The sequence below is a fragment of the Carcharodon carcharias genome, chromosome 3 (genome assembly GCF_017639515.1).
Source record: "Carcharodon carcharias isolate sCarCar2 chromosome 3, sCarCar2.pri, whole genome shotgun sequence".
Lineage (NCBI taxonomy): Eukaryota > Metazoa > Chordata > Chondrichthyes > Lamniformes > Lamnidae > Carcharodon > Carcharodon carcharias.
Window position 1 is genome coordinate 20,459,590 of NC_054469.1, and position 23,508 is coordinate 20,483,097.

General features: G+C 46.0%; 1 protein-coding gene across 4 annotated transcripts in view; it reads right to left on the bottom strand.

Annotated features, from left to right (window-relative positions):
* Positions 1–23,508, bottom strand: part of scn5lab (sodium channel, voltage gated, type V-like, alpha b) — a 273,446-nt gene that overhangs the window by 131,627 nt on the left and 118,311 nt on the right. For all 4 annotated transcript variants that reach the window (XM_041183161.1, XM_041183162.1, XM_041183164.1 and 1 more), the window contains 2 exons: positions 14,671–14,806; positions 6,824–7,062 (listed from right to left, as the gene is read on the bottom strand). In XM_041183161.1, the coding sequence (XP_041039095.1) occupies positions 6,824–7,062; positions 14,671–14,806 (375 nt within the window). The remainder of the gene's footprint in view (positions 1–6,823; positions 7,063–14,670; positions 14,807–23,508) is intronic.

The window sequence follows — 23,508 nt, forward strand, 5'->3', positions numbered from 1 at the left end:
AAATTGTGTCAGAGCAGCAACAGGCACCCTGCCACCCCTCCCCTAATCCCCACCTTCCATCGCACCCCTCCCCCCCCCAACCTGGCACACCCAACACGCCCACTCGCCTGCCCTCCTGGGGACAATTCCCAGCCTGACTTAACACTATTCTTAGGTGCAAGGGGCAGTAGGCATCCTCCACGCACAACGTGCAGGCCACTGTCTGCTTCTGGGTGTTCACAGCTCGAGAAATTTCCCTGCTGTTTGTTTCTCGAGTTCAAGGAGCCTCACGCAGTCTCATTTCTATTGACAACAATTATGGAGCACAAAAAAAAATCAAAGCAGAGCAGTGAGACTAAATATTTACTACTCAAGCTGTGATTCCCCCTGCCAATCAACAGTTTTACAACACAAGAAGAATTGATTCCTTTACCATGTCAGATCCTGCCTGCTATTACGCTGAGTATACTGAAGTGAATAGGTAAGGGGGCTTACCTTTCATCACCACACACACACACACAATCTCTCACACACACACACACTCACACACACTCACACACACACACACACTCACAGATACACACACACAATCTCTCACACACACACACTCACACACACACACACACACACACATGCACACATACACACACTCACACGCAATCTCACAGACCATCTCTCACACACACACTGGGGTGGTGGGGGGACATAAATACAACAACTGTCACTAGAGGAAAAAGTACTAGGGAATCTAATGGGGCTAAAGACAGATAAGTCCCCTGGACCTGATGGGTTGCATCCTAAGATATTAAAGGAAGTAGCCTCAGAGAGATAGTGGATGCACTGGCAGTAATCTTCCAAGATTGTGGAAAAGTCCCAGAGGATTGGAGAATGGCCAATGTAACACACTTATACAGAAAGGGAGGCAGACAAAAAACAGGTAACTATAGGCCAGTTAGCTTAACATCTGTAATTGGGAAAATGTTAGAGTCTCTTATAAGGGATGTAATAGCAGAACATTTAGAAATGTATAATCTAATCAAGCAGAGTCAGCATGGCTTAATGAAGGGGGAATGATGCTTAGCAAATTTATTAGATAGCTTTGAGGAGGTAACAAAAGGTCCGATAAGGTACCGCACATAAGGCTACTTATTAAGATAAGAGCCCATGGTGTTAGGGTTGTATATTAGCATGGATAGAGGATTGGCTAACTAACAGAAGATAGAGAGTTGGGATAAGGGGGCCATTTTCAGGATGGCAATCTGTAACTAGTGGAGTGCCACAGGGATCAGTGCTGGGGCCACAATTATTTACAATATATATTAATGACTTGGATGAGGGAAGTGAATTTACTATTGCCAACTTTGCAGTTGACACAAAAATAGGTGGGAAGGCAAGTGTTGAGGATGACACAGAGTCTACAGAGGGATATAGACAGGTTAAGTGAGTAGGCAAAAACTTGGCAGATGGAATATAATGTGGGAAAGTGTGAGGTTATGCACTTTGGCAGGAAGAATAGAGGAGCTGAATATTATTTAAATAGGGAAAGACTGCAGAAAGCTGCAGCACAGAGGGATTTGGGGGTCCTTGTGCATGAATCACAAATAGCTAACATACAAGTTCAACAGGTAAAAGGGAAGGAAAATGGAATGTTGAATGTTTTTTTCAAAGGGAATGGAGTATAAAAATAGGGAAGTCTTGCTAAAACTATACAAGGCACTAGTTTGACCACACCTAGAATACTGTGAACAGTTTTGGTCCCCTTATCTAAGGAAAGATATATTAGCATTGGAGGCAGTCCAGAGAAGGTTCATTAGGTTGATCCCGGGTATGGAGGGATTTTCTTATGAGGAGAGGGTGAGTAGGTTGGGCCTGTACTCATTGGAGTTTAGAAGAATGAGAGGCAACCTTATTGAAACATATAAGATTCTTAGGGGTCTTGACAGAGTAGATGTTGAGAGGTTGTTTCCCCTTGTGGGAGAGTCTAGGACCAGAGGGCATAATCTCAGAGTAAGGGGTCACCCATTTAAAACAGAGATGAGGAGGAATTTCTTCTCAGAGGGTAGTCAATCTGTGGAATTCTTTACTGCAGAGGGCTGTAGAGGCTGGGTTGTTAAGTATATTCAAGGCTGAGATAGGCAGGTTTTTAATTAGTAAGGGGATCAAGGGTTATGGGGAAAAGGCAGGAAAGTGGAGTTGAGGATTATCAGGTCAGCCATGATCTCACTGAATAGCAGAGCAGGCTCAATGGGTCAAATGGTCTACTTCTGCTCCTACTTCTTATGGTCACACACATGCACAAACACAGACAGAAACACTCAAACACACATGAAGACACACACAGAAGCACACACACAGACGCACTCACACATACAGACACACACACAGACAAACTCACAGACACACACACACAGACACACACACTCGCACACACACACATGAAGACACACACAGAAGCACACACACAGACACACTCAGACACACACACACACATGGTGGAATTTTTTTTGAGGCGTCGGGAGAGCTGGCAAGAGACCCACATTACCTCTTTTCAGGAAAGCTTCTGAACCATAAGACTATAAGACATCGGAGCAGAAATTAGGCCATTCTGCCCATCAAGTCTGCTCCGCCATTCAATCATGGCTGATAAGTTTCTCAACCCCATTCTCCCGCCTTCTCCCCGTAACCTTTGATCCACTTACCAATCAAGAACCACAAGCCAATCAGGCCGTGGTGAGGCCACTGCCAGGATCTCCACCTGGAATAAAGACCCTGGGGGTGAAAGACCCGGGTAGCAAGAGCTACCAGCCAACCTGCACTGAGCAGTACCTCTGAGGAGGTTGTGGCTGCTGTGGAAGGACATCCCTGGAGTCCCAGGATCGCAGAGGACCCAGGCTACAGGTAGGTAATAATGTGGGTGGTCATGGGAGGGAGGGGTGGTTTCATTGGGTGGGGTTGCAGGGAGAGGTGTAGGGAGGTCAGCAAGGGCTGGGGATGGGTCTCAGCGTCCCCACCCACCCCCTCCCGATGTTCAGTCTCTTGACCGGGCACTGAGTGTCTTTGAACGAGGGAATCCATTCCCTCCCCTGTCCCAGGTGACAAGCGGTGCACAGATTTCACCTGTGATGCATTCAGCATGGCAACAGGCCCACCTGCAGCTGGGTGAATCTCAGCGGCGGCAGGGTGAGGTGCTTCAATGGTCATTAATAAGCCACTTAAGGTCCTCAATTGTTGGTGGGGTGGGACATTCGAAAATTGGCCTTCCAGCCCAGAACCTAGCTCTGGTGGAGGTGGAAAGGCAGCTAGTTCAGGGACGCCATGACCTTGCCTAATTACATGCCTTACCCACCTCCAAACTCCCTGCCAGCAAGAGAAGATTCCGCACACAATCACACACATACACCCGATCACACACATACACACAATCACACACATACACCCGATCACACACATACACACAATCACACACATACACACAATCACACACATACACCCGATCACACACATACACACAATCACACACATATACCCGATCACACACATACACCCGATCACACACACAGGCCCACAGACAATCACACACATACACACAATCACACACATACACACAATCACACACACACAGGCCCACAGACAATCACACACATACACACAATCACACACATACACACAATCACACACATACACCTGATCACACACACACAGGCCCACAGACAATCACACACATACACACAATCACACACATACACACAATCACACGCATACACCCGATCACACACACACAGGCCCACAATCACACACACACACCTTCACACACACAGGCCCACAGACAATCACACACATACACACCTTCACACACATACACACAAACACACACACACACACACACACACAGTCACATGCCTACACTCAATCACACACAACACACAATCATATATGTAGTCACACACACATACTCACAGGAACTGACCCACACACAATCACATACATTCACATAATCACAGTCACACAAACACACACACAGACCCACAGACACAGACCTATACACAATCACATGTGTACACACAATCACATACACACGTGCCCATACGCAGACACACACAACCACATACGCAGACCCACAGACACAGACTCACACAAACACATGTACACGTGGATTCACACAAGAAAGCAAGTTGAGGTTTCAAGCCCCAATCTATAGCAATGAGGCTCTTAGTGCAGTATGGGGGGAGTCCTGAGGTATAGGGAGAGTATTCCAGAGCCTCGGACCCAGGCAGCTAAAGGCATGGCCACTAATGGTGGAGCAAAGGAAAAATGGTTGTGGTGGGGGTGGGGGGGGGGGGGGTTTAGTGGTGATGGGGGGAGGGATGCACAAGAGACGAGAATTGGAAATTTCAAAGCAGACTGAATGGAAAAGCTGAAGGTTTGCTGCATGTGCGCTTACCATGCAACTGAACTGAGCAAAGGGGCAAGGCACAGCCTGTACAGCGCTGTCAAATCACACGCGGTGCAACTTGCCACTCTTATCTCAGAATGCTACACATTTTAGGACTTGAGATTAGATTGCTTCAATAGCTTAGTGGCTAAGACCACTCATTTCACACTGAAGCAGCTGAGTGTCTGTGTCCCACTCCTGGCAGCTGCTTTAAGGAGACTGATATTTAACTACATGTGAGCTCAGGCAGACTAGGCTGGGAAGAGCAGGGTCATTATTATTGTTATTGCAGCAGCAGTGAACTCAGTGAGGTAAAGTCACACACTTCACTGTCTTTTCAGGAATTCTTGTTTCTCTCAAGAGGGTCATTAATCTGTGGAATTCTCATCCCAGAGAGCAGTGGGGGCTGGCCCATTGAGTACCTTTAAGGCTGAGTTAGACAGGTTTTGGATGGACAAGGGAGCCAAGAGCTATGTGGCCAGACAGGAAGGTGGAGCTGAAACCACAATCAGATCAGCTATGATCTTATCGAATGGTGGAGCAAGCTCGAAGGGCTGAATAGCCTATTCCTGCTCCTAAATTCTACGATTCGATATTGCTCCTGAATAGTGTTAGACTATGGAATTGGCCACGAGGAGTGGTTGAGGTGAGTAGCATACATACATTTAAGGGGAAGCTAGATAAACATATATAAATGCTCTGACTACAAGAACAAGCTAAGGGTTGGGAATTCTGTAGTAATGGAACTCACCACTTGATTGCCCAAACCCTGCCCACCATCTAAGTTATGGATGGAATATTTTCCACTTGCCTGGATGAGTGCAGCTCCAACAATATTCATGAGACTTGACACCATCCAGGACAAAGCATGCCACTTGAACTGCACCCCATCCACTAGTTTTAACATTAACTCCCTCCACCGCCGTCGCACAGTGGCAGCGTGTGTACCACCTACAAGATGCACTGCAGGAATTCACCAAGGCTCCTCAGGCAGCACCTTCCAAACCCACAACCATTGCCATCTAGAAGGAGAAGGGCAGCAGAAAGATGGGAACACCACCACCTGGAAGTTCCCCTCCGAGCCACTCACCACCCTGACTTGGAAATATATCGCCGTTCCTTCACTGTCGCTGGGTCAAAATCCTGGAACTCCCTCCCTAACAGCGCTGTGGGTGTACCTACACCACATGGACTGCAGCGGTTCAAGAAGGCAGCTCACCACCACCTTCTCAAGGGCAAATGGGGATGGGCAACAAATGCTGGCCTTGCCAATGGCGCTTCCATCCCATGAATGAACAAAAAAAGTCAGATGAAGTAAGGGTAGGAGTTGGTTCACGTGCAGGGTAAACATTGGCATAGACCTGTTGTGCTGAAGGATCTGTTTCTGTGGTGGAAATACTATGCAATGCTATGTAAGCAACTGTCTTCTCTCCTGTCTGAAGGTGCTAATTTGAAATGGGGTGGGGTGGTGGTGGGGGGGGCGGGGGGGTTGGGGGGTGGGGGTTGGGTGTGGGGGTTTGTGGAAAGAGCACAACTTTCCATTGCTTGTTGCTAAAGTTCTTGCTTCCCTATTCTCCGAGAGCAAGGAAGATGCTAAATGGAAAAGTTGCCAACAGTTGAATGAGTTGAATGTGTACGAGATTCATTCATGCCGAATATGAAACTCTCAGACGCACAATCTCTTCAGTTCAAAGGGTTTAAATGCTTCAAATCTCAAGAGTACCCAGCAGCTGCTCAGGGTAGATGGTCATTCCAACTCATGAGCTAGCTCTTGGATATTATTACTATTATGAATCTCAACATCACATATAAATGTACACAGTGACCCAAACACCCACCAATCGCCAATACATTTAGAGAGATACACCTCGACACACATACATACCAATGTACAAATCCACATACCCAGGTGTATGCGCATATCAATAAAACCACACATTAACACACAAATAAGTACCCACACAAATACTGATGCATTGATAAACATAAATGCAACCCCACATACAGATATGTACACCACTTGTACCCACACGTACAAAATGCACCCCTCCACATGCACACAAAGACACATGAACACTCATGCACACAGGAACACGCTCACACAGACACACGCACAAGCAAACAGACAAGCTCAAACACAAGCACACAAACATATGCATACACAGATAACACACACAAACACGTACACACAGACACATGCACAAACAGATATTCACACACAGAGACACAGACACGTACAGGCATAGAAATGCATATAGATGTAATGCACTCGCACACACACACACACACACACATGCACACACACACACACAGATAAAATGCATCACACAATGTACACACAGAATCACAGAATTTACATTCTGGAAATTCCTTTAGGGTTCAACTTAATGTAAAACATGATCTTCTCCCTACCAGGTTCCCCACATAGAGCATATTATCAAATTCCTTGGACATTGGCCGGTGCTCCAGTGCCATGAAGAGGGTGTTCAGTATGATACAGATGGTGATTGCTAGGTCCAGGAAGGGATCCATCACAATATAGTTCAATATTTTCTTCATTCTTATCCACAATGGGCAGCAGGTCCAGATAAGAAACGTTTGGGAAAAGTAGTACCAGCAGCGGGGATATTTCAAGTGAGATTCTTCAAATTCTAGGAGTGAGACCAGACAGGAGGGTTGGTGTTATACAGTTAAATGAAAGCGTAATTGTTGAACTCTCACTATGGCTACTGTAGCTAAAAGGGGTAAGTGATGTCCTGAGGCTGTGAAAGGCACTACAGAAATGCAAATTCTTGTCTTCGGGGCTTGTAGCTCAAACTGTGATATTTTGTACAAAAACAGAATTACCTGGAAAAACTCAGCAGGTCTGGCAGCATCGGCGGAGAAGAAAAGAGTTGAAGTTTCGAGTCCTCGAAACGTCAACTCTTTTCTTCTCCGCCGATGCTGCCAGACCTGCTGAGTTTTTCCAGGTAATTCTGTTTTTGTTTTGGATTTCCAGCATCTGCAGTTTTTTTGTTTTTATCTCTGTGATATTCTGTATGCCGTTAGAGTCAATGCTCACCGATCTCCATTCCATGGAATGTCAAATGTCATGACTCTACCTGAACCCAAAATGGCAACTATTTCCTCAGCTAAAAGAAAGATTTGCATTTATATCGCGCTTTTCACAACCACTGGGAGTCTCAAAGCGCTTTCTAGCTAAAGAAATACTTTTGAATTGTAGCCACGGTTATAATGTCGGGAACGCAGCAGCTAATTTGCATATAGCACGCTCCCAATCACAGCAATGTGACAATGGCCAGACAATCTGGTTTTTTTTTGTGATGTTGGCTGAGTGATAAATACCGGCCAGGACACTGGGGGTAACTCCCCTCCTCTTTGAAATAGTGGCATAAGATCTTTTACGTCCACCTGAGCAGGCAATGCAGCCTCTGTTTAACATTTCGTCTAAAAGACGGCACCTCCAACAGTGCAGCACTCCCTCCGTACTGCACTGCAGTGTCGGCCTCGATTTTTTTGTGCCCAAGCCCTGGAGTGGGACACACCCACACACCAGTTAGGAAGCTGTTTGTGGCAAAATTGCCAAGGCGGTTCCACTGCCAGCAAATGATGGTACTTTTCACCCTCTATAAAGGTCTTGAACCCCGCCCTGAAGTTCAGGCCGGTGAACCAGACTAGCTGTCACTTACTTCATCTGTTGCACAAACGGATTCAATCGCAGCCTTCAAAAAGATAACTGGATAAACACTTGAAGAGGCAGAAAATTGCAGGGGTATGGAGAAAGAGCAGGGAAGTGGGGCTAATTGGACTGTGTTACAAAGGAGCCAGCGCAGGCTCTATGTTCTCCTCTGTGCGGTACCTTCCAGGATTCTATGTTTCCCTACATTACAACAACTGAGGCCTCCCTGCTTTCCCTGGCACAGTTTCACAACAGGCAGTGAATACCCTTACCAACAAGTATTGGGAACGCCAACATTGGCTCTACTTTCCTATTTTCATAGTGCAATTCATCTGGGAAATTTTCTACGAGCTGATTTATACTTAGTCAGCACTATTTTTTCCTTAGGCCACTAGCATGTCATCCTACTCCTCGATTGTGAAGAAAATCATTGTTCCTTTTCCTGAAAACACAGCTGTAATCCCGGGAGAGATAGAGAGAGGTATAGAGATAGAGAGAGGCAGAGAGAGAGAGAGAGATGGAGGGAGACAGAGGGAGAGAGAGAAAGAGAGAAAAGGAGAGAGGGAGTGAAAGAGAGGGGGGGAGAAAGGGAGAGAGAGAGAAAGGGAGAATTTTGAGATGGAGGGAGACAAAGGGACAAAAGATGCGACCCTCAGTTTAACATCTCATACAAAAGGCAGCACCTCCAATAGTGCTGCACTCCCTCAGTACTTCAGTACCTCTGATAGTGCTGCATTCCCCCAGTACTACAGCACCTCCAATAGTGCTTCACCCTCAGTAATACAGCACCTCTGATAGTGCTGCACTCCCCCAGTACTACAGTACCTCTGATAATGCTGCACTCCCTCAGTACTACAGTACCTCTGATAGTGCTGCACTCCCTCAGTAATACAGTACCTCTGATAATGCTTCACTCCCTCAGTAATACAGCACCTCTGATAGTACTGTACTCCCTCAGTAATACAGCACCTCTGATAGTGCTGTACTCCCTCAGTAATACATCACCTCTGATAGTGCTGTACTCCCTCATTAATACATCACCTCTGATAGTGCTGCACTCCCTCAGTAATACAGCACCTCTGATAGTGCTGCACTCCCTCAGTAATACAGCACCTCTGATAGTGCTGCACTCCCTCAGTAATACAGCACCTCTGATAGTGCTGCACTCCCTCAGTAATACAGCACCTCTGATAATGCTGCACTCCCTCAGTACTACATCAGGGTGTAGGTTTGATGTATGTGCTCAAGCACTAGACTGGGCCTTTAACCTGGAACTCCTTAGGCAGTGGCCAGCATGCTCCCAGTGAAGCTACAGCCGACACTTCTTGCACTTAGAATAATTTCCGCTTAAGCCAAAAATTCTGCTCCATCCTTAAACCCTCTGGGTCCAAAATATGATAAAATAATGGTACGTGGTTCTCCCTAACCCGGCATTTCTGTGCGGTAGCTGGTTTGTCACTCTATTTGCACAATATTCCCAGTCCCGGGGCGGTGGACTCGGAGGTGGGGTGTCCGGGAGGGGCAGGGGGTGTGGAGCGCAGAGTGTAGCAGGAAAATAGTGGGGAGTTGCATCCGGATAGCTTCCCTACGCAATCCCACTGCCGGGGAGGTTTCCCAGCGGTGAGCAGGGAATACAGACCCTGCGGCTCGCTGAAGCAGAGTGATAGCTAAGTGCCATATTTAAGGTCACTGCTCTGGGCGATCTAGATGGCCCGTTATTGTTGTTCCTGTGATGCAGTGGCCCCATGTGGCATGTGGAGGCCACTAATGCCGTGCAGGTGGCCTCACTGTATCAGACTGGGGTATCATCAGAGTCGGAGGCCCCGATCCCGAAAGATGGGTCCAGGGGGCAGGGATGGCAGCCCCCGGGGCCCCAACAAGGCACCTGGAGGGGTTTCCCTTCTCACCGGTGGGGCCTGCCTGCTTGATCCCTCTGAGCCTTTGTTTGAAACCTACCTCTCAGGCACCCCCTCGCTCGCCAACCTGCCTCTGCAGCACCAACCTTTCCGGCTGAGATTGCCGAAGCCTCTGGTTGAGCTGCTAGCCATCTGATTGGGCTGGCAGCATCGGAAGCCCGCCCACCTGCCATCCACGGGAGGTCACGAGAGATTGGAACAGGAGTAGCCCATTCGGTCTGTGGAACCTGATCCTTAAATGGGCAGCGAGTTTGGGAGTGGTCAGTTAGGATACTGGCTCCGGGAATATCTCTGTGCTGGCAAGTGGGGACTCAGGACTCAGGACCCCCATTTAGTCACAGGTTGGGAGCCTGAAGCCCATGTGAAAATGTTCCCCTGCAGGTTTGGGGTGTGCTCCTGAGCTTTGAAATTGCAGTGACAAGGTTCCCAGCGCTGACCCCTGGGTCACTTCTCCCACTTGGAGATTATTTCCCGAACATGTAGCACTTTCCAACACCTACATCAACATTAGCAGGAGAGACTAGGACCCGAGGGCACAGCCTCAGAGTAAAGGGAAGACCTTTTAGAACAGAGATGAGGAGAAACTTCTTTAGCCAGAGAGTGGTGAATCTATGGAATTCATTGCCACAGAAGGCTGTGGAGGCCAGGTCATTGAGTGTATTTAAGACCGAGATAGATAGGTTCTTGATTGGTAAGGGGATCAAAGGTTACGGGGAGAAGGCGGGAGAATGGGGTTGAGAAACTTATCAGCCATGATTGAATGGCGGAGCAGACCTGATGGGCCAAATGGCCTAATTTCTGCTCCTATGTCTTATGGTCTTATTATGGATAGAGCACTCCCATTAGCAGTAAAATACAGGTCAAAGGTGGTATTCAAATCTTCATCTTCAAACAAAGCTTGATGATATTTGAATTTCTTTCTCTGTTACTGCCTCTCCTGTCTCATGATTTAATTAAGATTTGCTCCCTTGTGCATTGCCTCTCTCTTGTTCACCGTAAGCTGTGTAATCTCTCCCTCACATTCTTCCTCCTCCTTGCATCACTGCGTTGGTATAACATCATCTCTTACCCTTAATTCATTCTCTCGTTGGAAAGCTAAACTGTGGAATGCCCTACTTTCAGAGGACGGGTGAAGTTTGGAACTCTCTTCTGCAAAGGGTAATTGGTGCTGGATCAAATGTAAAGTTTGAAGCTGAGGTTGATGGCTGCTTGTTATCCAAGTGTTAAGGGTTATAGTGCAAAGGCAGGTTAGGTTGGAGTTAGCCTGCAGATCAGCCAAGGTCTCACCGAATGGCAATGGACCAGGCCCGAGGGGTTAAAAGGCCCACTCCTCAATTCTTCCTTTCAGTGCTACTACTCCCCACCCTCACCCCCTTGGCTCTCCAGTTCTTGCAGTCTAGAGATTTTTTAAAAGAGCAAAGGAGTCATGTTCTTTCCGACCCTTTTCAATATGGGTGATGGCTTGGGCTATGAGCCTTGGGCCCACCCGGCGTTCATAAACTGAGGATAAGGGCACTTGGTCCGCCTCGGCTAAGAGAGAGAAAAGCTACACTCACAGCGGCCGAATGACTCCCACGTGACCCCAAGGTGGTGAACCTCCCTCGGAATTTCTGCTGGAGCTCTGTCATAAAGCCGGGGAGCCCTGAGGAATTTTCCGGCACCGGGCCCCCTTTCCACCGCTTCCCAATGGGAAAAAAAAACCCGGTAAAAACTGGGACGTAAGAGCGCTGGTCCGAACTGGTCTTGTGACCCTAAAAATGGAACACAAGACCAGTTCGGACCAGTACTCTCAGTCCCCAGTCTTTACAGTTTTTACTGCTTCTCCCGGTGGGTTAGAAGTTAATTCCAGCCCTTTTGTATGAAGGGCTCCCTGGCAACAATCTTAATTTTCCCGTTCACCAGTTTGCATTTTTGCTTTCTGGATCTGGCGATCCAGATTGAATTTTTCAGGATAGAAAAAGGCCAGGATAGGAGATAAAGACCAACATTCCGTTAGCCCCATGATTGCCTTTTGATATATGAAGTGTCAAGTAATGATATCCTGACATCTCTTCCGATCGCACCTTTCAGTGTTACTGCACCACGCACACACTCTTTGAAAGTCACCTATCTTTTATTCTATGGCCACACTTGAGGCATATGGAGCAGGCTCTGTCAGTAGCTCCCAATATAGCTGCACTCGGTTATCTCCCAACCTTCGTGCAAATCCTTTAGGAGCTGCTAACTCCTGGAGGTGTTGGTGTGACACCCAGGCCCCAAAGTGACGGTTGAACCATTCAGGAATGATACAGAGGCCAGGATAAGTCTGAGTTAGCGTAAGTGGCTGCTCACCGTATCTTTAAAGGCTGGGCAAATACTTTCAGGCCATTAACTCTATTGACCTAAAAATTAACCAAATCTATCGGAGCAGCAGCAATGTTGTGTGCTGCTTTTGCGTGCAAGGCTCTGCCAATTTTATAAATGCCGTCATGCATCAGCATTATGAGATCAGCACATCTCCAATCAATCCCACCCGAGCAAATCTACTCTATACTCTATTGACGTGACAACATAGTCCAGCTGTTTGCTTCGCTGATTCCTGCTCCTCACTGACTTATCATCTGAAGTGTGTTAGGCTACAACACCCTGAGCTCTCGTCCTCTTCCCACACCATTCAAGAACACGTAAGACACCCAGCTTCTCTTCAATCAGGTCTGCATCAGCGCAGAGCTGTAGCTAGATGGCTGCAGAGTTCAAAGAGAGAATTCCACCAACACTTTTTTTTTAATATAAAAAAACAATTGCATATAATTCGGGTGAAGTTAGGCACCGATCTAATGTATTTCTGTTTATTGTCGATCATTCATTTTTGACCATTTATGTCCACGATCATACTTCTCTGCCTTCTACTCCTGGTTTTCACGTTATATTAGTGACTCATTCTGGGTGCAGTTTGAAAGGTGACATACATGCCCTGATACCCAGTCATTCTCCAGTAAGGCAATCTGAGCATGTAGAGGGGTTCATTATAGTCAAGTCTAATTGTGCCCTCACCAAACAGGTATCTTTCAGCTACAGATGAGGATTAACTCAGGGCCTAGGTCATTTCACAGAATCACGCAGTGCAGAAGAGGCCCATCAAGTCTGCACGGACAGACTTCAGCTGGAAATGAAGCACTCCGACTGGAGCACAAGTAAATCTGATTCAGCTTTACCTGCCCTGTAACCAGTGGGAACATGACATCTTCAATAAGGTTAACTTATAACTCATATGAAGAGCCATGCTAACCTGCATTCAGGCAAGTTGTACTGAGTTAATCTGCGCTGTTACCAATCTGAACTGAGTCAATCTGAATTGAGTCAATCTGAATTGAGTCAATCTGAACTGAGTCAATCTGGATTTAGTCAATCTGAATTGAGTCAGTCTGATCTGAGTCAATCGGATCTGAGTCGATCGGATCTGAGTCAATCTGAACTGAGTCAATCTGAACTGAGTCAATTTGAACTGATCCAATCTGAACTGATGCAATCTGATCTGAATCAATCTGAACTGAGTCAATCTGAACAGAGTCAGTCTGAACAGTCAGTCTGAACTGAGTCAATTTGAACTGAGTCAATCTGAATTTAGTCAATATGAACTGAGTCAATCGGAACAGAGTAAGTCTGATCTGAGTCAATCTGATCTGAGTCAATCTGAATTTAGTCAATCTGAATTTAGTCAAACTGAATGGAGTCAATTTGAACTGAGTCAATCTGATTTGAGTCAATCTGAATTGAGTCAATCTGATCTGAGTCAATCTGAATTTAGTCAATCTGAACGATGTCAATTTGAACTGAGTCAATCTGATCTGAGTCAATCTGAATTGAGTCAAACCGAATTGAGTCAACCTGAATTGAGTCAATCTGATCTGAGTCAATATGAATTGAGTCAATCTGATCTGAGTCAATCTGAATTGAGTCAATCTGAATTGAGTCAATCTGAATTGAGTCAATCTGCATTGAATCAATCTGATCTGAGTCAATCTGAAATGAGTCATTCTGAATTGAGTCAATCTGAATTGAGTCAATCTGATCTGAGTCAATCTGAACTGAGTCAATGTGATCTGAGTCAATCTGAATTGAGTCAATCTGATCTGAGTCAATCTGATCTGAGTCAATCTGAATTGAGTCAATCTGATCTAAGTCAATCTGAATTGAGTCAATCTGATCTAAGTCAATCTGAATTGAGTCAATCTGAGTGCATGTTTCTGAGCTAAGATAGTGTTTGAAGGATTTCCATACTGAACCAAATATTTGAGCCTCCCATCAGCCGCTTCCTCCCAGTCTGAGTTGTGTAAGAGACAGATGGAGCTGTATTTTTGTGATGATGCTTTTGTAATTACCAACAAATAAAGAAACAGATTGAGTCCTTCTCCATAAATAGCACAGACCTCCAGGGTGGGGGTGGGTAGGAGGAGGTGCACAGGGTGTAACCAGCTTGGCCATGTTGTACAAAGTACAATGCAAGCACACCGCAGAATGAATGCTATTAAAACAATTTGGGATCGAATTCCTTCTGCAGTGGGAAATGTAGTATAAGGAAAGGGGACTTAAGTATAAAGCGCTTTGCAAAGCAACCTTCTATTTCCTCCTGTACCTCAACCAATGCCTTTGGATCTGATTCTAACCCCCACTGTGAGTCTTACCTTCCATGGTGTTGGTAAGGACACTGGCTGCACTGACTGCCCTCTCCCTTTGATGCGTCTCTTCCAGGTAACCCACGGAGGCACGATGATCTGTCAGCAAGTGTTTCTTACTCAGTTCGTTCTCCGACGTGGATGACTGCTCAGGAGAAAGAAAGAACAGTATCAAGCTTGGAGTACAGTACCACACATAAAATTCCCTGCTTAAGCCATTAGGAGAAGGATTCTACACAACTGACTTCCTGGTATAACTTCTCCATCATTGATTCCATTTACCTTTCGCTCAGTCATCGATTGGGAAGAGCGATTGCCTACATCGATCACTCATTTTCAACAACATGGCGGCTTTTTAATGTTTGGGTGGTTTAAGAATGTGGCAATGACTCTCAGCATTCCAATGGGAATGTTTCCTTCGTGACATCCTGATCCACTCCTCAATCACCCCCATCACCCCTTCTCCTTCCCATGGCAGCTCTCCATGCAAGTGCAGAATATGTAACGCCTGCCCTTTTACATGCCTGAAGGCCCTAGACATTCCTTCCTGGTGAAGCAGGAATTTACGTGTATTTCTTTCAATTTAGCCTATTGTATTTGTTGCTCCTTTAAGTTACGGAGACCAAACACAGACTGGGTGACCGCTTTGCCATGCACCTCCGTTCAGTCCCCAAGCTTCCAATCGCCTGTCATTTTAATTCTCTGTCGTGCTCCCACTCTGACCTTTCCGTCCTTGGCCTGCTGCAGTGTTCCAATGAAGCTGAACGCAACCCCATCTCTCAACTGGGCACTTTGCAGCCTTCTTGGGCTCAAAAGTTTTGGTTTCCCATTTTGGTTCGTATTTCTCTGCTGGTTTGGTCTTTCTCTCATTTCTGTCTTGTTTCCTCCATTTTGCATTTGGACAGTCGCTATCCAGCCATTTACACCACCTCTAGACACACCTTTTGTCCCTTCACTTGTCCCATTACCTCTCTCTTTGCACCACCAACTCTTTAATCATTTAACCTCTCCTGCCCTCCGCCCAACCACAGGCCTTCTCTTTTGTATGCCTCCCACCTTTCACTTACTCAAAACCTATTACGGTTCTAAAATTTCCCAGTGCTAATGAAAAGTCATAGACTTGAAACCTCAATCCTGTTTTTCTCTCCTGACCTGTTGAGCATTTTCCGGTTTTATTTCAGATTTACAGCATCTACAGTATTTTGCTTCAATATTTTATCTTTGGCTTTGCACACAAAGGCATAGAGTACAAAAGCTATACATTTCTGCTAAACGGTTATAAAAATACTGGTTAGGTCCAAGCTGGAGTATCGTGTACAGTTCCTGGCAGCACATTTTAAGAAAGATGACAAGCCTTAGACAAGGCCTATTGAGGAGGTGGTGGCATAGTGGTATTGTCACTGGACTAGTATTCCAGAGACCCAAGGTAATGCTCGAATCCTGCTACTGCAGATGATGAAATTTGAATTCAATAAAAATCTAGAATTAAAAGTATGATGGTGACAACCATGATGCCATTGCCGATTGTAGTAAAAACCCATCTGGTTCCTTTAGAGAAGGAAATCTGCCCCCCTTATCTGGTCTGGCCTACATGTGACTTGAGATCCACAGCAATGTGGTTGACTCTTAAATGGTCACTGAACGAAGGCAATTAGAGATGGGCAATGAATGCTGGTCTAGCCACGTCCCATGAATGAATATAAAAAAAAAGAAGGGCAGAGGAGATCCATTAGAATGGTACCAGAGACTAAATTACTCAGTTACGTGGTGATATTAAAGAAGCTGGAGTTATTCTCTTTGGAACAGTGGTTTAATAGAGATGCTCAAAATCATGAAGTGGTGATGAAGTAAATGGGGATAAACTCTCCAGTGGCAGAGGGAAACCAATCAAGGGTTGATAACCAGAGGGCAGAGCTGTAAGGCAATTGGCAAAACCAATAGATATAAGGAGGAATTCTTTTCTGCAGCATATTGGAATGCACTGCCCGTAAAGGTGCAGAGAGCAAATTCAATTACAACTTACTAGAGCGATTTTTAAAATATTATTCATTCAAGGGATGTGGGCATCGCTGGCATTTATTGTCCATCCCTAATTGCCCTTGAGAAGGTGGTGGTAAGCTGCCTTCTTGAACTGCTGCAGTCCATGTGCTGTAGGTACACTCACAGTGCTGTTAGGGAGGGAGTTCCAGGATATTGACCCAGCGACAGTGAAGGAACAGCAATATATTTCCAAGTGAGGATGGTGGGTGGCTCGGCGGGGAACTTGCAGGTTCTTGTCCTTGTCCTTCTAGATGGTAGTGGTCATGGGTTTGGAAGGCGCTGTCTAAGGAGCCTTGGTGAGTTCCTGCAGTGCGTCTTGTAGCTGGTACACACTGCTGCTACTGTGTGTCGGTGGTGGAGGGAGTGAATGTTTGTGGATGTGGTTTCAATCAAGAGGGCTGTTTTGTCCTGGATGGTGTCAAGCTTCTTGAGTGTTGTGGGAGTTGCACTCATCCAGGCAAGTGGGCAGTATTCCATCACACTCCTGATTTGTGCCTGGTAGATGGTGGACAGGCTTTGGGGAGTCAGGAGGTGAGTTACTCACTGTAGGATTCCCAGCCTCTAACCTGCTCTTGTAGCCACAGTATTTATATGGCTAATCCAGTTCAGTTTCTGATCAAGGATGTTGATAGTGGGGGGATTCAGTGATGGTAACGCCATTGAACATCAAGGGGTGATGGTTGGATTCTCTCTTGTTGGAGTTGGTCATTGCCTGACACTTTGTGTGGCGTGAATGTTACTTGTCACTTGTCAGCCCAAGCCTGGATATTGTCCAGGTCTTGCCGCATTTAGACATGGACTGCTTCATTATCTGAGAAGTCACGAATGGTGTTGAACATTGTGCAATCATCAGTGAATATCTTCACTTTTGACCTTATGATGGAGGAAAGTCCACTGATGAAGCAGCTGAAGACGGTTGGGCTGAGGAGCTCAACCCTCCCCTCTTGGTAGTGCAGTTGTAGCTCATGCTCGGCAGTACACCAACCACCCATCAGGTTAGCTGGCTCAGTGGGGACTGTGGCTCATGGAGTCTTCTTGTTACTGTGCGTCACTCCAGGAAATACACTTATCCGCTAGGCCCCAGCGAGCTCCAGCAGCATTTCTCCTGCTGAAATACATCACCGCATAGCGCTGCAACATCCCCCTCCCGTGAAGCAGCAAATCAGGTCAAACTCAGTGAAATGCTGCCCAAATTCATCCGGCAGGGCACCAGATCAGAACCATGTCTAAATCTCCTCTTGCTCCATTAAGCGCACCGAGCTGAAAAGAATTCATGTACGTGCTGTCTAACTGGTCAGTCCCACGGGGATGAAATGGTACTTGTATCTGGTATCACAGACATTCTTAATGAGCTATTTAAGCAATGAATCAATATCCCTTTTCACAGCCTGGAGCCAGAGAGCGAGTAATCCCATCGGTGGCTGGGCTTGTTTGTATGGATAGTTCCAGAAAAAAAATAGGCCAGTGCTCGGTAACACGTCCTCTATAAACCAACTGACAACTGAGGGAATAGAATTAGTCAGAGCCAAATAGACATCGGTGGCAACAATAGGCACAGCACAGGTACAGTGGGCTGAATGGCCTCCTTCTGCTCTGTTTCATTCAATGACCTCCTGAGTTGTAACATGCAACACAAGACGGGTTTCATCTTAACTTGAGCTATTCCCCCAACCCAAAAGTAAAACTCTCTCCTTTTAAATACCATTTTCATCAAGGGCCCCCTGAAGATGATGGGAGGCATTTTTGAGTTAAGAATATGTTTTTAAGTAATCGCACGTTATTGTGTCTTATTTGCTATCTTCATCTCGCCCTCCGAAATCCTGATTTGTGCCACTTGATTGAAGTCTGTCGCGACATGAAATGAATTATCCCTTGAAAAGGAGTTGGTCATTTTTGATTCTGATTAAAGAGGTAAGTATAGTCAGGGATGGTCAAATGGTCCATCGGCTACACCAGTCCCAACGCCGCTACAGCAGGAGCTGAAATGTCTGAATGGTGAAGATATGAGAAGCGATAAATATTTTGGAGGGTTTTCTGCTTGATTACTTTTGGGTTTCGTGGAGTTCTTGCACCAAACGCTCCATCAGAATGTTCCATTAGCCGCGGAGCGGCTGAGGCTGTACAGGGTCTGCGTTTTGGCCAAGCGATTGTTTCCCTTCCTTATTCTGGGGTTTTCCACATTCTAAATAAGACCGATTATAGGTTGGATTCCCTCATTACCACAGGCCCTACAGAGAATACGGAATGTTTCCAACGGTCATGCAGCTTAATTTGTTTATCTATTGTTGCTGCAATCCCTTGACACAGAGACACCGGAGGGATACGATGCAGTTTTTTGCAGCCCTAATCCCCAGGTGGCAAGTTGCCAATCCCATCCAATGTAGAGGAATACGGCAGAGGGGTCACTGGATGGGGTGAATCCAGTTCATGAGGTGATTTGCTTCTTGGGGAGAATGTCTATCCATCACAGGCAGACGGGGTATTTCAATAAGGAATTCATTAGGATTAGAACTCCAAAGACTTGAACATTTCTGATCCATGATAATCCTAGGATATAGAATCAGAGAATCATCTAGCACAAAACCAGGCCGATCTATCCATTATGTCACTTCCAGCTTTCTGAAGGAGCGTTTCAATTAATCCTGCTCTTTCCCTGCAAAAATTTCCTTTGCAAGTATTTATCCAATTCCCTTTTGAAAGTTACTATTGAGTATTCTTCCGCCACTATTTCAGGCACTGCATTCCAGAACATAACTCCTCACTGTGTAAAAAAGAATTCATGTCTCTGCACATTCTTATCTGCACCCACCACTACAACCCCAGATACACAGATGTTTAAGCAACTACCTTAAATTAGTTCATGGTGCATGTGTTTGCTATCTCTAGGCTTGGCTATTCCAACATTCTCCCGGACTGCCTCCCATTTTGCAACCTCCGTAAACTCATAAGCTCATCCAACACTATGTTGCCTCAATCCTAATTTGAGCCAAGTCCAGTTCGCCCATCACCTCTTGTGCCCACTAACATACATTGGTCCCCGCAACCTCCCTCCCAGAAATGCTTTGATTTTAAAATTCATATTCTTATTTTCAATTCCCTCCACAGCCTCACCCCTCCCTATCTCTGTCTCCCACCATGGCAGATCTGGAATTAAAAGACTAATGATGACCATGAAACCCTTGTCGATTGATGTAAAAACCCACCTGGTTCACTAATGCCCCCTTTAGGGAAGGAAATTTGCCGTACTTAGCTGGTCTGGCCTACATGTGACTCCAGACACCACAGCAGTGCGGTTGACTCTTAAATGCCCTCCGAAATGGCCTAGCAAACCATTTAGTTCTCAGGGGCAATTAGGAATCGGCAATAAATGATGTCCCAGCCAGCGATGCCCCCATCCCATGAATGAATTAAAATAGAGCTCCTCCTGACCCACAGCCTTCCGTCATATCTGCACTCTTCCAATTCTAGCTTCTTGTCCAGCCCCGATTTTAATCACTCCACCTTTGACGGCCATACCTTCATCTGCCTGGGCCCTAATCTCTGCAATTCCCTCCCTAAAATTGCCCATCTCCTCAGTTCAGATGCTTCTTAAAGCCTACCTCTTTGACCAAGCTTTTGTCCTGATATGTCCTTACCTAGCTTGGTGTCAAAGTTTGCTTCATAACACCCTGTGAAGTGCCTTGGAATGTTTTATTACATTGAAGGTGCTATAGAAATGCAAGTTTTTGTCGTTGATTGAAATCGAAAGTCACGCAGGCCAAGAGTTGCAGCTGATCCTGAGACGTACACTGGTGGCGCAATGAAAGAGGCTGAGAAAGCCAACATGGAACCTTTTGTTTCTGTTGTTTCTCTTGTCTGAGGATCTGCATCAGTAACAGTGTTGTCCATGGCAATTGCTGACATGCATTAGATTTATAAGGTCTCTCTTGCAGTGTCAGTTATGACTCAGCAGGTAACATTATCCCCTCTGAGTCAAAAGATCATGCATTCACAGTCTCACTCCAGAGACATGAGCACAACTCACACTCCCAGCAGGGTATGGAAGGAGTACTGCCTGCACTGTCGAAGGTGCCATCTGTCAGATGAGATGTTAAAGTGGGGTCATTTAATTTAAACCTAACATTTTTATTAATGTAATGCATTGCAATTAGTTTTCTAGGCCAACATGTCAAGGAACCAACCAGAGAGCAGGCTATTTTAGATCTGGTATTGTTCAATGAGACTGGGTAATTAATAACCTGTGGCAAAGGAGTCTCCAGTGAAGAGTGATCATAACATACTAGAATTTCATATCGAGTTTGAGAGTGATTTAGTTAAGTTTGAAACTACGGTCTTAAATCTGAACGAACCAAACTATGAGGGGTGAGTTGAATAAGAAAAATTGAGAAACTTGATTGAAAGATAGGATGGATGGTGGTTAAGCAATGGCAAATGGTTAAAGAGTTAACTAATAATTCACAATGAATATAAATTCCTTAAAGAATAAAAACCCAATGGGAAGAATGCACCATTGTGACTAACTGGAGAATTTAAGACAGTACTAGATTAAAGGAAGAGGCTTATAATGTTGTCAGAAAGATCCTGAGGATTGGGAGGTTTTAGCATTCAGCAAAGGATGACCGAGAAATTCATGAAGAAAGGGTAAACAGATATGTGGATAAACGAGCAACAGACTTAAAAACAGATCGTAGAAGCTTATTTTAGGTATGCAAAAAGGAAGAGGTTCAATCGATTCAAACTTGGTTTGGGTTCCACACAAAAATTTGCGCTCATAATCTAGACTGCACCCCTGCACAGGTCTGAGAGAGTGATGCACTGTTGAGGTTGCAGCTGCTGGATTGGCTTTGAATGATCCCATGGACCAGCGGAAACATTCGCCCAGTGTCCTGTCGACATTCCTCGCTTAATGCATACTACCTCAACCAGATTAACTTCCCATTTCTATTACCGGTAATGACTACGGACACTGCGCTTCAAAAACTAACTGTGAATCACTGTGTGTGTGTTTATGTGCGTGTCTGTGCCTCCGTGTGTGTGTGAATCACTTTGAGGGTCATTTGTAGCTCTTTCCTGATTTTAAAATCCAGTTTTCAAACCCTTCGCTGGCCTTGCTCCATCCCTATCTCTATAACTTCTTCCAGCTCTACAACCCTCCACAATCTCTGTGCTCCTCCAATTCCCACCTCTTGCACATCCCCCACTTTCTCTGCCCCATCATTAGCTGCTGTGCCTTCAGCTACCTAAGCCCTAAGCTCTGGAATTCTCTCCCTAAACCCCTCCATTTTCCTTTCTCTCCCTATTGTTTTAAAAACCCTTCTTAAAACCTACTGCTCAATTGCCCTACTATCTCCTTAGGCAGCACAGTGTTAGATTTTGTTGCTAACACTCCTGTGAAGCACCTTGGAACGTTTCACGAAGCTAAAGGCGTCACATAAATGCAATTTTCCTTTGTTGGCATCATTGTGCATGTTGCTATAAATTTTGTAGAAAGTTTGTTCAAAAATAAACATAAAACAATACTTCGATAACTGCTATCACTGGCACCGCCCCCACCACAGCACAAACTTCCCTAGATGGCCAATAGAAGCAGAGAATACATGTTCCAGATCATTCCGAGAATCCAGTCTACCAAAAAGCAGTAACACCTAATATATATGACTATAAGCGACGTGATGGATGAGGTTTTATCCCTCTTTATTGCTAATATGCTGTCAATGACTGCTGCATCCATATAGGTGTCAGCTGTGGTTTAGTAGGTAGCTCTCTAGCCTCTGAAACACAGAAGGTTGTCCCACCCCATGAGACTTGATTGCAAAAATGTAGGCTGACACAGTGAAGTTTAACCGAGGGGCTTCCATTTACACCCCCTCACTCGCCCCCACAAAGAGGACGTGAAAGATCTTAATGGCACCAGGGTTCTATATCTACTGCTCTGGCCAAAACCATCATCACCAAAGCAAAAAGTCCAAATAATCTGGTCACCCTCACAGAGCTGCTCTGGGAACTTGACTTTTACCTTTGTCATTGGAGGGAGTGCGGTGGAGACTTACTGGAATGATACTTGGACCTGAACGGTTAAATGACAACGAGAGATTACACAAGCTAGCGTCCTATTCTGAGAATGTAGAAGGTTAAGTGGTGATTGGAATGAAGTTTTTAACGTGTTCAAAAGAATAGCTAGCGTTGATAGAACAAAGAATCCTGCGGCTGGTTGTGAGCCTAGAACTAGGAGGCGTTGTTTAAATATTCAAGCCAACCATTCAGGAGTGAAATTAGGAAGCACCTTTTAAAAATTAATTTGTGGGAGATGGGATTCGCTGGCTGGGCCGGCATTTATTGCCCATCCCTCGTTGCCCTTGAGAAGGCGGTGGTGGTGAGCTGCCTTCTTGAACCGCTGCAGCCCCTGTGGTGTAGGGACACCCATGCAGAATCCTCTGCTCCTGCAGGAGGCGAGAGGGCCTGAAAAGTTGGTGGGTTGGCATTGGGACCGACACCCGATGCCTCCCCACCTCCACTCTTGGCGGGGGGGTGGGGGGGTGTGGGAGTTGGGTTGGGGGGGGTGACGTGGGGCAGGGAAAGGGAAGGCCCATGCTGGAGCTTCTCGCCCCACCTCCACTTAAGACCCTTAAGTGGCCAATTAATAACCACTTAAGGGCCTCTTCTTGCCTCCGCTGCAGTCTCCCCAGCTCCAGGCGGGCTTGCTGACATGTGGCCTGCATGATTGGTACAACGGTGCGGGCTGCATGCCCGCTGGAGGGGGAGGGGGGGTGGGGTTGGGGGGGTGGGTGGGTGGCCGGGGGGGGGGGG